The sequence below is a fragment of the Arachis ipaensis genome, chromosome B5 (assembly GCF_059453495.1).
Source record: "Arachis ipaensis isolate K30076 ecotype BB chromosome B5, ASM5945349v1, whole genome shotgun sequence".
NCBI lineage: Eukaryota > Viridiplantae > Streptophyta > Magnoliopsida > Fabales > Fabaceae > Arachis > Arachis ipaensis.
The window spans coordinates 30,942,309-30,959,493 of NC_142440.1; the positions used below are offsets into that span (position 1 = coordinate 30,942,309).

A 17,185-nucleotide genomic window follows, 5' to 3' on the forward strand; every position below is an offset into this window, starting at 1 on the left:
AGAACCAAACGGCTGAAAGAAGGAGACCAAAATACTAACTTCTTCCATTAAAAATTTAAATCTAGAACCAGAAGAAATAAGATATGGCATATGCAGAGAGATAAAGCAACAACTAATGCTAATATTGTTAGGGTGACTGTGGGCTACTTTAAGAGTCGTCTTCCAATTAGGTGGATCATGAGCCTTTTGTCACAGACTTTGAGCCTAAGGTTACAGCTAACATGAACCGTAGGCTTAGAAGATCTGTTTCTATGGATAAAGTGGACTTTTAGTATCCACCGTCAGAGTACACGGGGAGAGGACGGTATAATGGTTGAACTTTTCAAATTCTACCGGGATATAGTGGGAGAAGACGTGTTCCAGACTGTAAGAAGTTTTTTATTAGAGGTGGAATTTTAAATAACTTTAACCACACCAATATCTGCCTAGTGCCAAAGGTACCAGATGCGAGCAATATGACTTAAGTAAGGCCTTTCAATTTGTCCTCTATTGTCTATAAAATCATTTCAAAGGTGCTAGTCCACAAACTCCAAGGGTGTATGGTCAAGATGATAACCCCTGCTCAGACTGCATTCCCAAAAGATAAGCGTGTTTCTGATAGCATTCTTATAGCACACGAATGTATGCACTACCTTAGCCACAAAAGCAGGCTTGGAATACGAAATGACGCTGAAACTTGATGTGAGTAAAGCCTACGACAGAGTGGAATGAAATTTTCTATGGTATATTATGAGGTAGTTGAGCTTTAAATCGACATTCATTCATTGGATTCCCCAATTGATGATAGCTGTTTCTTATTTTATTGTTATGAAAGGTCAACTCTATGATTTTTTAGACCAAATAGAGGCATCTGTCAAGGCGATCGTCTTTTGTGCAGACGGACTTTTCTTCTTGCTACACAAAACAGAGCAAAACAGTCTCATTTAAAAAATTCAGACAAACAGAAGATGTCCAATCATAAATTACTTGCCAGTTACTAATGGTTTTTATTTTGTTCGATAAAGTCTCAAAAGATAGTTGTGCCTCTTTTCTAGAATTATTAGATTCTTATGAGAGCTTCAGTTTTTCAGTAATAACACTGCAGGGTAGATTAAAACTTCTCTAGTAGCCCAACTGAATATTTCTCACATAGGTGCACAGAATAAATGGTTGGGCTTGCTTGTTGTTGTCAACCGCTTTAAAAAAGCCACCTTCGTCTCAATCCAAGATAAGGTTCTCAAAAAGACACGAGGATGAAAAAAGCGCTCGTCAGTTAATGGAGGAACATAGATATTACTACGAGCAGTTAGTGAAGCCATACCAATCTATACTTTGTGTTGTTTTAAACTTCCAAACAGTTTGCCAAACGAAATTCATTGTATACTAACCTAGTTTTAATGAGGGCAGCAAACTTCCAAAAGGTGAATGGTATGGATTAGCTAGGATGAGATAACTAGGTCTAACAAAGAAGGCGGGCTTCAAAAATGTCAGGGCTTAAAACATGACTTTTTTGGGTAAACAGTTCTGAAAAATGGCAACTTAACCTAACTTTCTTGTTTCTTAAATACTTAAAAGCGCATACTGCAGATTTAATTCTGTCCTCACAATAGGAATAAGAACTTTACCTTCTCAAAATTGGCAAAGTATTTTTACAAAAAAGGCGAATTGTAGAGAAAGACATTGGTTGGAAGGCAAGTTTTAACAATATCTAAACCTTCGTTGAACCATGACTCCCTCTTTCCTACTCCTTCAACGTTCCACCATTTGCGGCATTGCTATCAGATGGCAACCATTTGTTGTGGGTAAATGACATGTTTTTGTCAAACAAATAGTAACACTAAGCATTAATTCCAGACCTTTTTTCGTTTGAAAATTGTTTAGCAAATCCTCTCTATAATCCCAGAAAAAGGCAAAGACACAAGATGGTTGATGAACAGAGTAGAAACATATAACGTTGCATCAGCGTACAAGATTGCTACCATGCTTGCGTTAAATTCTGCCTAAACTTCATGCAATAGACACCAATTTCAAGCTAACCATAAAAGCTAAAAATGCCTCGCAAGTTTCTGCTTTTTGCATGAAAAATCTTGCACGATAAGCTTCATGTTCTGCTTCTTATCCTCCAATGATTTCCATCTACTCTGACAATTTACCCAATCTGTAATTCAACACCAGAATGCCAATCTACTCTTAATGGAGGAACTCGGTGTTACAAACTGGACAGGAAATAAACTCTCATAAAGCTCAGCTGGTTTTGATAGTAGCTTAGAATATGTAGAAAGAAAAGTGTCGGCGAACTTTTAAACATGTTAAGGAGTCTCCAGAAGAAATATTACCAACATCGTTTAAGTCAAACCAATTTTGCGTTACGTATAATACCCTAAAATCTTTTTCACTATTTACTTATCTATGTTATTTTGTTCTTATAATTTTGCCTGTTCGTAAGTATTTGAAAACCCTCCTTTTTTATTTCTCTTTTCTTGACTTTTAGACATATTGTGTTCGTTTTTCTGTTAATAAAATACCACCACTGTCTTTTGAAATAAAATTCTACATCGTAAGTCCCAATCAAGTTTATGTAAAATCGGTTTGTATTGTAGGTGGTTCTTTCATATATCTGGCTGTAACTGAATTTTTGCCACATGATTTATGACATTGCTAAAATAACTTGCACGTTAATATTGTTTACAAATATAATCTAATATCCTTTTGAATTTTACTTTTAGAATTTGTGTTTAACTCTTTAATGTCACATTCGATGCACAACAAATAACTGGTTTGCGTAAGAAAAATTGAAGGAAAGAGAAAGCGTCCTATCCTCAGCAGTGTCGCAAATAATAAGACTTTCAGAGTTGACTATAAGCATTCAAAGCACATATAAAGTAGGACCTGTGAGTTGCATCAGATTTCTGAAGAGTGGCTGTTAGACTGGCTTTGTTTACAAACACGGGATACCGAGGCAGGAATACTAAGACAAAATGATGTTTGACAAATAAGACATAGACATAGACATTACATCTAAAGACACTGAATTCGCAGCCTTAGTTACCCAAAAGCCTATGAAGATATAAATCGTTTCTTTCCACAATCAACAACCTCTACAAAGTTGTAGCAGCAAAATGGTTAAGAACAAAAAGGAAACCACTAAAAAAATGCAATTGAAATTATAAAAAAAAAACTATGGATGAATGGAATAAAAATGTGTTCTTACTACATCACAAATTATCGCTATTTACATTATTGAGTCATCGGCCATCAAATTACAGTATACTACAATCTCCCTCTTTCTCTTCCTCCTCTTCCTCCTCCTCCTTTCCACTACGCTCCAACCTGAGCCTTCCATTCTATAAGGTTTTATTGGGTTGCTCGTATAGTGAGTGTGAGAACACGAGAAAAATAATTTCAGTAAATCATATTTTGCTTTTCTCATCATGTTGTAATGTCATGTACGGCGGCTTTGCCGGCAACGATCGAAAGCTGCTAGTTAAAAGGACAACCGAAGAGAAACTATTAATTAGATCATGTTACTTCATACATCAACTAAAATTTTTACTTTTACGGAACAAAACTAACATTTTGAATTAAGATATGATATAGCTCTAAGAGAAAGATATCAACTAGGAGGTTTTTTCTCATGGACGTGAGCATTATGCATCTATCTGGAAACGAATAAGGTGTCGGTCTAGCACAACACATTTAGTAATATGAAATCACAAACCTTATCCAGCTGAAAATGGATGTCAGCATGTAAGGGAAAACAATTTGTGGAACCGTTGTACTCTTCTTGAACTAATGGTTAAAGACTTCGCCCTATTCTTTCTCTTCCGGAACAAAAAATCTTCCGTATCTAAAACATATGACACCTGACAACATGCAATGGATACCAAGGGAATGTATGAGTGGAACTTTGGAAACACAACCCAACAGAATGTGCAAAATAAGAACAATATTCAGAAGTAGAACTATTATTACCTTGGATGAACTGCAAGATATCTTACACTCAAGACCATTAATAACTTGTAGTCCTTCCACAGCCTCACTTGAAATGTCATCAGCACAGGCATATCTACGTTTGTTCCTACGGAAATGAATCAAGTAAAATAAATAAGTTTTGTTTAAAAATATATTACTTCAAGAATGGCACCAAACAATTCTTTGGGCTTGTCAAATACCTTCTCAAGAAAATTCCAGACTTTTCCTTTTTTTCAGAGACAACAGAAAAAAATTCGTTGTACAAATAGCCTGAAAAGTTGGGGTCCATTGACACGGCAGTTACTTCAGGCTTATCATGTCCATAGTCCATCAGTTGAAGAGACAATTTCTTAGGTCCAGGTGACTGCAATCCAATACATAAGATTACAGAACAGAAAATATTTTGAATTTAGTTCAGCAGCAAATCCAAGTAGAAAAAGAAAGAAAAAACAAAAATCATTACATATTCAATTCGGTATATGTTCTCTTCATGAAGAAGAACACGGGCATTTTCATGATAAACTGCGTCAACAAATCTTCCTGGTTTTCTTGATTTCTCATATGCATATAATTGGAGAAGCTTGTTATCCATCTCATCAGTGGCAACATTTTGAAGCTGAAATAAAAAGGAGAAATTTTCAGGGACAGAAAGTTAGAATAAAACAAAATAGATGAGAGAGCAATTCATGAGCTTGACCTGTTTAACAAGCTTATAAATCAGCTTGTCTAAAGTGAATAAGAGATATGACTGAGTTCCAATAATGGCTCGACAATCATCCTCGAATTTTGTATTATCAGATGAACCATCCAGCAAATTGTAGAGCGCATTCATGAACCTGTCGCATAAAAGAGTCCCTCAGTCTGCAAATATACTCGTATTTTAATTTTTAACTGAGTGCAAAATTTACAAAGCATATCACCTGTTGTATTGATCAGTAGAACCCGTATTATTTGAAGCCCCCCATTTCCTTTCAGCAGATGATGAGTTAATCTTTGCTGATTGTATCCTCTCATACAATGTCTGTCAGAAAAGCAACACGAAACTTGCTAAGTTGCTATATCAATATTTAATTACAGGCAGTTGTTTATACTATTAGAAACCATCATGACATCAACATAGGTTTAGAAACCTTGAGGGGAAAATGGGAAGTAGACATCTTCATATCTGAAGTCATGACAAAAAATGAATGAAAAATAACTATTTCCATAAAAAGACAATTTCGTACCTGATGAAGTCTAAACAGGACGTAAAAGGAATCATTTCCATAAAAAATTCGAGAAGTCCTTTCTTTCCCATGTAACGCTGGGGGAACATGCTTCGCCAGCGGCTTTACAGTTAATAGGAAGCGCTCTGAAAATGGCAAGGAGGTTCCATCTCCTTCAACATCATGGGCATCAGCCATTCCTTCAGCTTCACCTTCACTCTCAGCTTTGTTATCATTTTCCCCATCCTCGTGCTCTTCTCGAGATTCCTCACCATCAGCAGACTCGCTTCCAGAAACATCAACATTCTCAGAAGCATTCTCACTGTCCTCAGATGACCTGTGTGGACTTTCCTCACCTTCATCGTCAGCATCAACATCATTCTCTCCTCTAACTTCACCTAAAGCTTGTTCTCCATTTCTGTTTTGGTATTGCTGACTCGAACCGCCATCCTTCCCCTTATGGACTGCATCCAAACCAGTATCTCCATAAACAGCAAAGTTATCCTCTTCAAAGTCTCCATTTGGGGACAACTCGCCCTCTTCTCTTTCACTTTTTAACTGCCGAACTGATTCTTCTGGGTACCTGTGAACTTCGGTCCCTTCTGTGATGGTCCCATTTGTGGATGTACCTGGTCTGGTAGAATCACCACCCTAAGTCATGAAAATAAATAAATAAGAAAGTATTAATTACAAAACTTCAAACAATCGTTATCATGAATAATCCCAGAACACAAGTGCAAGAAAATGGTATCCCTAACACTATCTTCAGGAAAGCAAACAACTGCAATGTACAGAACGATCAAACATCAAACATACATATTCAAGAAATAACTTGCATAATAATTATATGCTATAAGTGAACAAGAAAGTGCCACATTATTAAGAAAGTTATGATGTTTCACCCGCATTATATGCTATAAGTATTTCATCATGTTTCAGTAGGTTGGCATCAACTGTACTTATCAGATACTGTAAATTATTATACTGATAGCAAATTTAAGTTGATCCGTAACATGAAGCTAGCAAAAACAAATTTTAAGTCGAGAGTAAGACAAGAAGCACAAAGGGTTGAGCCATACCTCTGATGAAGGTAAATCAACTCCACCTTCGCCAGATATATTACCAGGTCTAGACGGATTAGTGGCAATGATTCCTTCAAGGAAAAGGCTGTATCTTAGTTCCATTCATTATCAGAATGTGAAAGTGTAACATCAAATGACATTATCAAAAATAAAAGATGAAGTAAGAATTGAGAAAAATCACCATCCCAGAAGAAAGATACTAACCTGATGCATTATCCATGCTTGTTCTTCCATTACTTAGCTCCACTCCTAATGCTGGGGAAACATTAGCATTCACCAACCGCTCACTGGAGTGGTCTTGCTTATTGACTCCTGACATTTCATCAGGTGTGAATGAATTAGTATTAATTTTACCATGCTGTGTATTAGTGCCTGAAGTTTCAGTTTTATGCAGAGTGCGGTCTGGATCAAGACATTTATCATCTTTGGCACCACTGTCACCATTTGATTGCCATACTTTGCTAGAATTTGATTGATCTAATGGCATGCACTCATCCCCATTTCTAGAAGTGTTAATATGCTTAGGATTCACTACAATAGCACCAGCACCAGCACCAGCACTACCCTCACTCTCGGCAACACTTGCAGTGCCACTTTTGGCAGAATTATTCTTATCCTTGACAACATCTTCTGTATCCTCGGCACCCAGAGGCCGAGAAGGAACACACAGCATGGGTTCTAAAAATGTTGTCCAAACCTTCATAACTTTATCCAATTGTTCAGTTGTACACATTTCTCCACAAGAATATTTTACAAGCTGATACAGATCTTCATGAATATCAGAATCAGTGTACTCAAACTCAAGGTTTGGAAGAACAGGACGTCTATTTCCAGCAGCAATCGCAAGAAGAACATCATCTTCTTTGCGTTTCTTCTCACTGATTTCTTTGATTTCGGCCAGTAATGCTGTAAAAAGATTAGAAAAAGGAATGAGTCAGAAGAACAAAATGAATTCCTGCATCACGATAAGCTCATCAATGATTTACATTTTAGTTCTGCGAGGTGGTAGGCAAACATTGTTTTGTATTAGATGGGATGTTATTTATCAATGAGTCAAAAATTAATCCAGATGACTATGACTACACACATATTGTTATTGTGCATGACTTTATTCCCAACCTTAGAAAAACTACAAATAAATGTGAAAGGAGGGAGAAGCATAGAGTGCAGAAAACTTGTAGACAAGATAATGGAGAACTATGACACTTTTATTTATTAAATGCATGTAAAAATAATAAAAATGGAATTTGTCGATATGGTGAATTGTTTATAACTTAACCAAAAGGTCTTGTGTTTAAGGACTTGTTTGAGTGAGCTTCTAAAAAAAAATCTCTTTTCAAGTGATCTTTTTTTAAAAGATCTTTTAAAAAAATAAAAGTAATTTTATGTTTCACTATTTCATGTAAAAATATCTTTTTATCTAATAATTATGTTCTGGATACGACAATATTAAAAATATATATATACCTATTAAAAGAAATGTAAATTGTAGCTTCTAAAAAAAAATTATTTTTCTAGTACTTTTATTTTTACTATTAAAATTTTTCAAAACACACTAAAAAAAAAAATCTTTTCCTAACAACTTAATGGCACCCAAACAAGCTCCAAGTCTTTGATGCAGCCAAAAAAAAAAAAATGTTTTTATAGACTATATTTAATGAAGGGTATTTAGGGGGGAAAAGAGTTGGACACCAACCTTTCTCATATTCCCTTATATATAGTATAGAAGTATAGATATAGAGGTATAGAAGATATAAAGCGATGATACCTCACAGTATCAAAATAGTTGCAGCATAAAAAAGAATCTTCTAATTTATTTTGAACATTAAAAGCCTCATTGCCCTGTATTACTAGAAGTAAATGAACTGAAAAGTTGTTACCTTTAGTACTCAAGCTTTTTGTATCCTGTTGTTTAAAGTAGAAGCTACGGTGATCAAGAGATTTATGATAATTTTTGGCATATATTTCAGCCCAGACTTTATTAAAATCAGCACGACACCTTGCCCATTCATCTTGTTTCTGCTTCAAGCGGGTTAATATCACTGGCAAAGCCAGAGATGCATTTTTCCGTAACACATCCATCACATCTAGCCCATGGTCACCATATAATCGTTCAATGCACCTAAGATTTAAGGCTGAAAGTAATGCAAGAAAGTCCCCATCAGAATATGGAAAACATCAAATTACCTCATATTGCATCCGTGCCATATGAAAATATATTGATGAACAGAAAAGCCCTTAACCTGTTAAGTGCTCCTCAATACGAATTGGACTGTCTCCTTTGATTATATTATTATTGACCTTTTCTAACAGCTCTTCCACTCGCTTAGTAGTTGCATTTACAGACTCTAGCAACATATCAAGTTCAAATCTGCAAACATAGATTAAAATGATATCAATAAGTGATAGATAACTTAACGAAAACATTTTAAAAAAGAGGTAAAATGATATGGCAAACATGCTTATCATTGTGCAATTCAGAATCACGAATCACCCAATATGCTTCAATACCCCAAAAGAAAAAAGGGAAAAAAAACCCTCCAAACGCCAATTTTTAGGAAAGAAACAGAGGCAGCCGGGTGCATTTAGAACTTCTTAGTTATAACCAATATCTTGTTAAAACTAGATTGTTTGAACAAAATGCAAAAACAGGTAGAAGGGTGCATTTAGCACTGCTAAGTTCTAACCTCTTAGAACCAATATCTTCTTAAAACTATAAATTGTTTGAACAAAAATGCAAAAAAAAAAAAAAAAATCCACTAGCAGGATTCTACAATGTCTTCACATGGCAAACATAAGTGACCTTAAAAAGTTTTTTCATTCTTTCCTCAAACAGAGACATCAGTTTTTGCAGCTCCCTTTCATCTGCATCTTTTTTCTTTGTTGTCTTGGCTTATATGAGAGAAACTACACTGCTACTTTCTTAAGATTTTATGCATTTTGTAAGACTTCTATTTGTGACGATTGTGTTTTTGAAAACTTTGGAGATGAGTGATGATTATATGTTATTGGTCTTATGAAAGTTTATGGTATGGCATTAATTTTGCATGTATCCTTGAATCCTGGAATTCAATTCAATACAGTTTATGATTCACAATTCAATGATTAACCTTAGCAATTCAAGTTCTGAATTACAATTTGATAACCTTGATGCAAATACAACCAATCAAATAAGCATCACTGCAAGTCTGACCTGTCATCTTCACATCTGAACAAGCTCTCTTCATACTGATTTTTCCGCATATGTTTAAAGGAATAATCCTCACTTCCTGAAGTAACAGACACCCAGTGATCATTTAATACTTCTGCACCAAGTTCTGTTCTCTGGCTAGCTACAGGTATTGGGTACTGCATAAGCACAGGTAACACATATGAACAACGCAATCAGCAAGAGAATCACAGATATCACATTCAAGTAATATAAAACCGAGAGACAAGTAAATCAAGTATACATTTTTTGGCAAGAGACGATAGCTCGGAGTGCATTGATCACAGTTAGAAAGGTCCAGCTCATTTATAGGCTTTGACAAATACTTATCCTTGCTGGGATATATGGATATCTTAGGACCTGAAACATCCTTGTTGGCGGGGGCAGTGGATTTGTCCCTTTCTCGGAATTCACGATCCCTTTCTTTCATGCCATCATCCCTACAACGGTCTCGATCACGATCCCTGTCTTCAACCTTCACAGATTTTGGCCTTTGTCCGTCACTCCATAAGGACTCTGATGAAAACACACATACACACACACAAAATAAAAGGTGAGTTTTGTGCGAAAAGACAAAGCTAAGAAACTTAAACATGGTATCAGATTACAAAATATATAAGGAGAATCTGTCATAATAACAGAAAATTCCAAGCCATTTTACATACTTTTATTCATGACACCAGCAAGGAATCCACCATCTGCATCACAGAAACTGATTAGAAATATCTTGGAAGTGTACCAACATAGAAATATGAAATTAGTTTGAACATTACCATTCTTTTCAGATTGTATTAAAAATTCATTAAACCCCTCCATAAGATCTGGATATTTCCCCAGTAAATCACCAACCTTGAAGAATAAGTGACCATGAGTTAGCAATTATATTCCAGAGCATGTTATTTAATAAGATCTATAGGCAGCACTAAGAAATATAATGGAAGTAGGCCAAGATAAAGTGTATAATTAACTTCAAGGACATAAGTTCTTCCACCAAATTATTTAATTACAATCGCAACACCACATTATATGTAGTAGATTTTCCAGTGGAGAGGATATATATTCTATTACTTCTAGTTTTTTTAATTGAAAATTTCAGCTAAATCAAAATTTATCAAATTATTGAAGATGACATCATCAGCATTGAAAAGATTAGTAGTTCATGGTGCCTCAGCTGCAGGGTCATCTGTGAGGAATTTAGAACGGGATGCCACCAGACTTTGTCAAGAATAAATGACCAAAAACATAATACTGCTGGCCAATTATCACACTTCAGAAGAAACATAATTTATTCTAGACCATCTATTCCTGCCGTAATTGTTGTAATTGCTTCCTTCACAGCTCTAATTGTACTGAGTGCCAGGTGCCCCCTCACAGACAATACAAAATCCAAAAATCACCAAATCTTCTCAGTCTTTGATGGAGGAAGTTATCCTTTCCAGCTTTGCTGAAAGCAACTTGAACCTTTGTCCTTTACATCGAGTACAAAAATTGCTGGACTATCTACCATAAGCTCTCCCACAGGTAAGGTTATTAGGGAAGAACAAATGTGAATTGGAAGGAAGATCTCAAACAGGTTGAAAAATATGGTTCCGTCTGCAATTTGCATTGCTCAGATCTTCTTGTTTGTTTTGATAAAATGAACAAAGTGATTTGGTTACATGCAATCAAGCTCAAACACTTGGTGAAATCTTGTGGGTTCCTTTATTGATCAAGATGATACTGGGAAGATGATCACTTTAATAGGTGGTACAGAAAGCTGCTGCTTTGGCATAATGAAAAGGAAATTGGCTATTCTGTTGTTTCTGGTTTCTGATTTTATCCATATACTTGCTGCAAGTATGATTATGATGGCCTCTGCAGCATTTAAAGCATACTAGTATGCCAACACAATACCCCCATTTTAGCCATTTCATATTTCTCAAAACACACTTTAAGTCCTTCATTCCATTAGATCCTCCAAATGTACCATCCAAAATGATCCTCCTTCAATCTATTGCTTAATATAAGACATGACAGTATCGCATTGAGAAATTGGTCTTGCCTTAAATTACCTGAATGCCTATTCTCATTAGCTGACACCCTCATTCCTTGAAATTGGCCGCATTGGCTTGTAGGCTCCATAGAGCATAGGCTATTCTGGCCCAAACTAAACTCTGGCTGACCCAAATATAATCCAAATTGAATGCATGCAAATAAACTCAATTTTAAACACCAATGATATAGGAGGATATCCCTTTTTTTCCATATTTTAACATATTTTATTTAGGGAATAACGGTAAATGCCCACATCCAGCTAAACCAACAAAGCAAGATTAAATAAAAGACATGCATTTATAGAATCCGACAATGAAATCAGTAAACCGGATGACAAGAAAAATTAATAATAAGCCATACCAATGACTGCAATTCATGTCTGGTAATTATTTCCCTGCTGTAAATATGCAAACACTTCAAAAATTCTTGGTAGTCATCAGGATTTCGTAATTTCTCTTTGACCTTTTCACAGAAAGCAAGCTCCTGGCTATACATGCCTGAGATAATGAAATTTGACATAAGTAAAAAACTGCTAAAGGAAAATAAGATGTTAAAAGTTTTATGCAACAAAAGATAGAAGACAAACAAGAAGTTGAAATAAATTTATTTTTCCCTTATAACAAGGACAATTGATTATGAAATCATCTCATAAATGGAAAAATTTTAACACTTCTTCAATACAGATAACCCTATCAACAAGAGACACCATACTCTTCTTTTTTTATAAACTTTAGCAATATATGCAGTAGAATAGTGATGAGAAACATTTTGCATTAGTTGCTGTAATGAAGTTTCACTTTTGACGCCTTTTTCTTATTTTATCAATTTATTTATTTTCAACCAAACATAAAAGCATATGTTTCCACTGTTTAAATAATGTATATCATAGCATTGGTTGGAAAAGGTAACAAATATAACAAAAAAACCAGTAGATTCAGGATCAAAATGTTGACAACATACTCACTTTTCAGAGTATTTCTTTCATCACAAGTGGATGGCATAGGGCGCATACCAATATTTTCATCATCAAGCAATGGTTCAGCTCCAGAGTCTTCAGCCCTACGATCAGATTTCCGTTTATGGGAGAACCTTTCCCTATCTCGACCACCATCATGCTCATAATCTCTATCGTCTCTGTCACGTTCTCTCCTATCCTCTCTGCGTTCCTTATCCTTCTCTAGACGTCTCCTCTGATCCTTTTCTGCCCTCATCAAACCTCTGTCATTATCAGGGTCGGGACGGTCAACACTGAGGTCACGATCACCATGTGAGGTCATAGTCCTTTCTCTCTGGCACACAAGATAAGTAGAATGTAAGCTTGATAACCAAACATGCAATCAGTGGGACCAGAGTCACCAAGATAGTAAAAGACAAAAGGCTACTTTAAGGCTTCAGGGTTTTAATGCCTTGGAGAAAGATCAGCCAAAGACTTATAACTACGTGAGCATAACATCCTAAGTAAAAGTAACAACTGCAATGTTCAATTTACAAAACCCTAAACTGCTAGCCGTAAAATTCCTTATGACCCAGAAATAGTTACTTCTCAACAACATAATATTTTACCCAATGTAACATCATAGCAAGTTAGAGGGATGGATTTTTTAAACTTTCTACAGCTATCATTAAGTGCTACAGGTATGTTGCCTGAACAATAATACACTAGAAGCGTGCATCTCATGGAAGGGGCAATAATGCAGCCACCAAAAGGTGCTGAAACCTCCAGGCACCTTGACTTAGCATCTCATTTTATACTACCAAGAAGGACAGAAAAATATGGAGATAAACCTTCTCAACATGCATTTGCCGTACAGTTGGCATTGCAGAGCTCCTATCACGTAGCATAGAATTTCTAGCAGAAATATAATGAGCAGAGGCTGCTGAGGAAGTGTCCGGGAGAAAATGAGTAAACTCATCAAGAAGATCCGGATGCTCTTGGAAAAGTGCAGCAACCTGAAGAAGTCCAAAATATGATTGAAATGAACGTCAAACGAAATATTAAGACTAATATAAATGACATAGGAAGATAAATATAACAATTTTCCTAGCTATAACATAATAACACATGCATAGACAAAACAAACCTCCTGGTAGACCTCTGTTATAGACTTGCTTTCCTTTCTGTACATATTTAATATGTCCAGAAATGACTTGTAAACACGATCATCACCTTGAAACCGGGTCTGAATGAAAATGATGAATTAGATTCAACTAGAACTGCCCATTCTGTATTGAAACTGAGTCTGTATTAGAAAACCAATCAGGCCCAAGAACATTTTACCTTAATTTTGTTCACAAAATTAATCGCTTCTTCAAATTCAACAGGCTTCTTTGGGGCAGGTTGTTCATCCTCCAGTGGAAGTGTGATTTCATAACCCCTTGGCAAGAAGGTGTTGAATCCCAAAAGCAAGTCTCTGTGCCCTTTAAAGAGCTGTTTAACCCTTGCTATCACGCCTGCAGTATCAACTCTACAAGTATCAAAAGCAGACACAAGTCAGTTTCCACTGGCAAAAACAGTATCCCCCTCCCCCAATATAATACAAAAAGACATTCGGAGGAGCATGCCAACAATGTGGTACGACATGATCAAACCTTTGAGCCTTAAAATCTTTCATGACTTCCAAAAAGTCATCATACTTGTCCCTCTTATCCTGAAATATATCCTTTACTGCCTTGAGATATGCCAATGCATCATTTGTAGTCAGCTTCTGAGCAACAGCACCTCCATTCATCATCTGGGGTTGCCCGGACCTTCGTTCGAAAATATTCCAAAATACAATTAGACAATTGATAAACCAACGACACAGTATTCCCAATTTCTAGCACATGATCATACATGACAATCAAAACCTTAAGAAACTGAAAGTAATTTTTTTCCATGAAAAATACAAATTTACCCATTAAAAGAAGAATTTACTCAGGATTGCAGATAACAAATATCCGATCTCATTTTATTAGGTCAAAACATCAAAACCCAAAAAATTTACCAAAAAAGAGACAGCTTTGCTAAAGATTGATCATCTAGACTTCCCGGGTTACACACGAGGGCACTAGTAAAACTTTTCACCGCAGTAAAAACTCGGGAAGCTCCATTACTAAGTCGAAGATGCAATTACTTGATCAAAGCACAAACAAAAACACAAGTACAGTTCAAAACACAGGAAAAGTTGAAGATGAGAACGAAAACCAACAACTTACGCTTCTTCTCGAGAAGACACTATAGGCCGTTTAAGTTGAGGACTCGCGAAAATATCGTCCCTAGACCTCTTCATTCCTATTCAATAAACCATGAAATTGAAAAAACACCCAAACACAAGAGCACAGTCTCTTCAGCAATCAGCACCAAATCATGCTTCTGATACTTCGATTACAATTCAAATTCCTTCAACCCTGAGCTTCTCATTCCAGCACACACCGCAGATCTGCGGATTAACGTTGGAGCAAGAGAATTCCAACCTTCTCGAAGAGATCACCAAGGAGGAGCCAAATCCTACAATAGAATAGAAAAAGAATCAGAAAAAGCGAAAATTCGCATTAACTTCAATGCAAAGCAACGTAAGCGACGAATTCAAACGGAGGAAGCAGAGAATTTACACAGTGATCGTCGAGTCTCGAAGCAGCAGATAGAAAAAATCGAAAAAAAAAAATAAAAGAAGATAAATATCGGAAAAGCTTTGAGCGAATGAATGCTTCTTCTGAGCCTCGGTGATTCTTCGAGGAGTAAACTCGTTACGTTGGAGAAGGCTAAAAGGAAAAACGAAGGCTTTTGTTGAGCAGTGTTTTCCTCAGAGTTTGAAATTCGAAGTAGAGAATTTTATTTTCTCTCTTAAGATTTTCTGGGCAAACAAACAGAACTGAGAGAAGAGAAAAGAAAATAAACGAGAGAACGAAGAAAATAGAAACCAAACAAATAGAAGTTCACAATGTGATATATATAAAAGAAAAAACACGGGGAAAAAAATAAAAAGAAAACATAAGGGGTGTGGCGGTAGTAATATTTGACCTTCTTTATCCGGTTACCAATTCCTGTGTTTACCGCCTGTTAGCGGTTAATCGTTTTATCTATAATCTATAATATGAGATGAAAAATTAGGGCAAGACCTTTTGTGTTGGGCTGTATTAATAACGAACGTGTTTGGTTCTTCGACTTTTCACAAAGGGGTGATTTTGATTAGCAATTTGGCTATTTTGTGATTTTTTTAAATTTGTATTTGTTTGGTGTGGGATTTGTGACTTGTGAGGAGTAGTAGTAGTTATTGTTGGTGGTGTGGTGAACATAATATATATTTGCAAGATTTATTTCCAAGTTTTTATATAGATGGATGATGATGATGAAATTAGGTCTAACAGATAGTGAGAGAAAAAGAAGATATAGTTAATGTCATGTTCTCTTTTTTAACATCTTTTTGTCAATTGTGACTTTGAAGTTATCTTTGTAGGATTTATTACATATTTACATTTATAATTTGTAAACGATACAAGACAAATGATTATGGTTACGCAAATAAGAAACTTTGACTGAATGAATAATCTTTTATTTATTTATTTATTTATTTATTTATTATTATTATTATTATTATTATTATTATTATTATTATTATTATTATTATTGTTGTTGTTGTTTGATAAACTCTCAAGCGCCTCTTTTTGTCTGAAGTCTGAACACTCAAACGCATTTTTATGGGTTTTTTTATTTTTGGAGAAAACGCATTTTTATTTATGAGTTGGGATTGTGGTGTTAATGAATCGGAGTTTGTCATTGGGAATGGACTCTCTTGGCTGACGGAAGAGGAGTATCTTTTTTTTTTTGATATGGCTGAGACTGTGAGTGATATAATTTTTGTTTGTAACTGTTTATATTTTTGGTCCTAGTTTGTAACCCTTAAATCAATGGGGAAATTGTTTTTAAGGCTCAATATGGCTATATATATATATATTTTTTTTTTTGGTAAAATATGGCTATATATTTTAGGCCAGTAAACGCTTTACTAAAGAATTTTCAAGCCCAATTGATGCCATAACGCTAGGACCAGGCCAATCTACCAAATAATAGGGTAAAAAGCCCCTTTTGTAGTATTGAACGTTTCCAACTAAAAAAATAAATAAATATAAGTTTGGTTTGCGTTTTTATTTTGAGTCTTTTTTATTTTTTAAATTTTATGAAAAAAAATAAAAACAGTAAAAATAATAAAATTTTATTTTTTATTTTTATTTTTTTATTTTACTTTTTTTTTTTACAAAATTCAAAAATAAAAGAAACATAAAAAATTAAAATACAAACCAAATGTGCTGGCCAAAAACATGAAAAAACCAAATGTCAGTCATTCTAGTCTCTAGAACTCGGCTCTCTAGACATGTAAGTTGATTATTAAAAACATAGATACATCTATTTACTTACAACTATCTATTTACATCAATATACAACCCAGTTGTATCCTGCTACGTGTCGTCACTTCATGTTATTTTCTAAGGTTATTAGTTTATTAAAAAAATTATAAAATTAAATAAATGATCCATTTAAATTAGATGTCTTTGATATAATGTGATATTAATACAGTGGAACATACACTTTTATCAATTTCAAACCCTATGTCTCCTCTAGGATTGAATGTTTGAATAATTCTTCAAATAATAAGTGATCCTTAATTTTTTATTATACTTTTTTTTTTCCACGGTATTCTCTAACTTGACAGGTTAATGATTAATTC

The 17,185-nt window shown here is 35.0% G+C and overlaps 1 protein-coding gene across 2 annotated transcripts; it reads right to left on the bottom strand.

The window, feature by feature from the left end:
* Positions 1–2,885: 2,885 nt before the first annotated feature.
* LOC107643467 (paired amphipathic helix protein Sin3-like 4) lies at positions 2,886–15,413 on the bottom strand. 2 transcript variants are annotated; one of them, XM_016347120.3, is made up of 24 exons: positions 15,072–15,413; positions 14,676–14,967; positions 14,070–14,228; positions 13,759–13,945; positions 13,562–13,660; positions 13,266–13,430; positions 12,445–12,769; positions 11,841–11,977; positions 10,220–10,295; positions 10,112–10,144; positions 9,691–9,962; positions 9,432–9,586; positions 8,482–8,609; positions 8,119–8,373; positions 6,443–7,144; positions 6,236–6,309; positions 5,178–5,807; positions 4,872–4,972; positions 4,649–4,787; positions 4,415–4,567; positions 4,152–4,315; positions 3,952–4,057; positions 3,698–3,842; positions 2,886–3,456 (listed from the first exon to the last, which is right to left on the bottom strand). In XM_016347120.3, the coding sequence occupies exons 2-23, from the start codon at positions 14,747–14,749 to the stop codon at positions 3,720–3,722; spliced, it is 4,257 nt and encodes a 1,418-aa protein (XP_016202606.1). In that variant the 5' UTR covers positions 14,750–14,967; positions 15,072–15,413; the 3' UTR covers positions 2,886–3,456; positions 3,698–3,719. The 2 variants fall into 2 exon arrangements, with proteins under 2 accessions (XP_016202606.1, XP_016202609.1); XM_016347123.3 differs by having other exon boundaries at positions 12,493–12,769; positions 15,072–15,385.
* Positions 15,414–17,185: the final 1,772 nt, after the last annotated feature.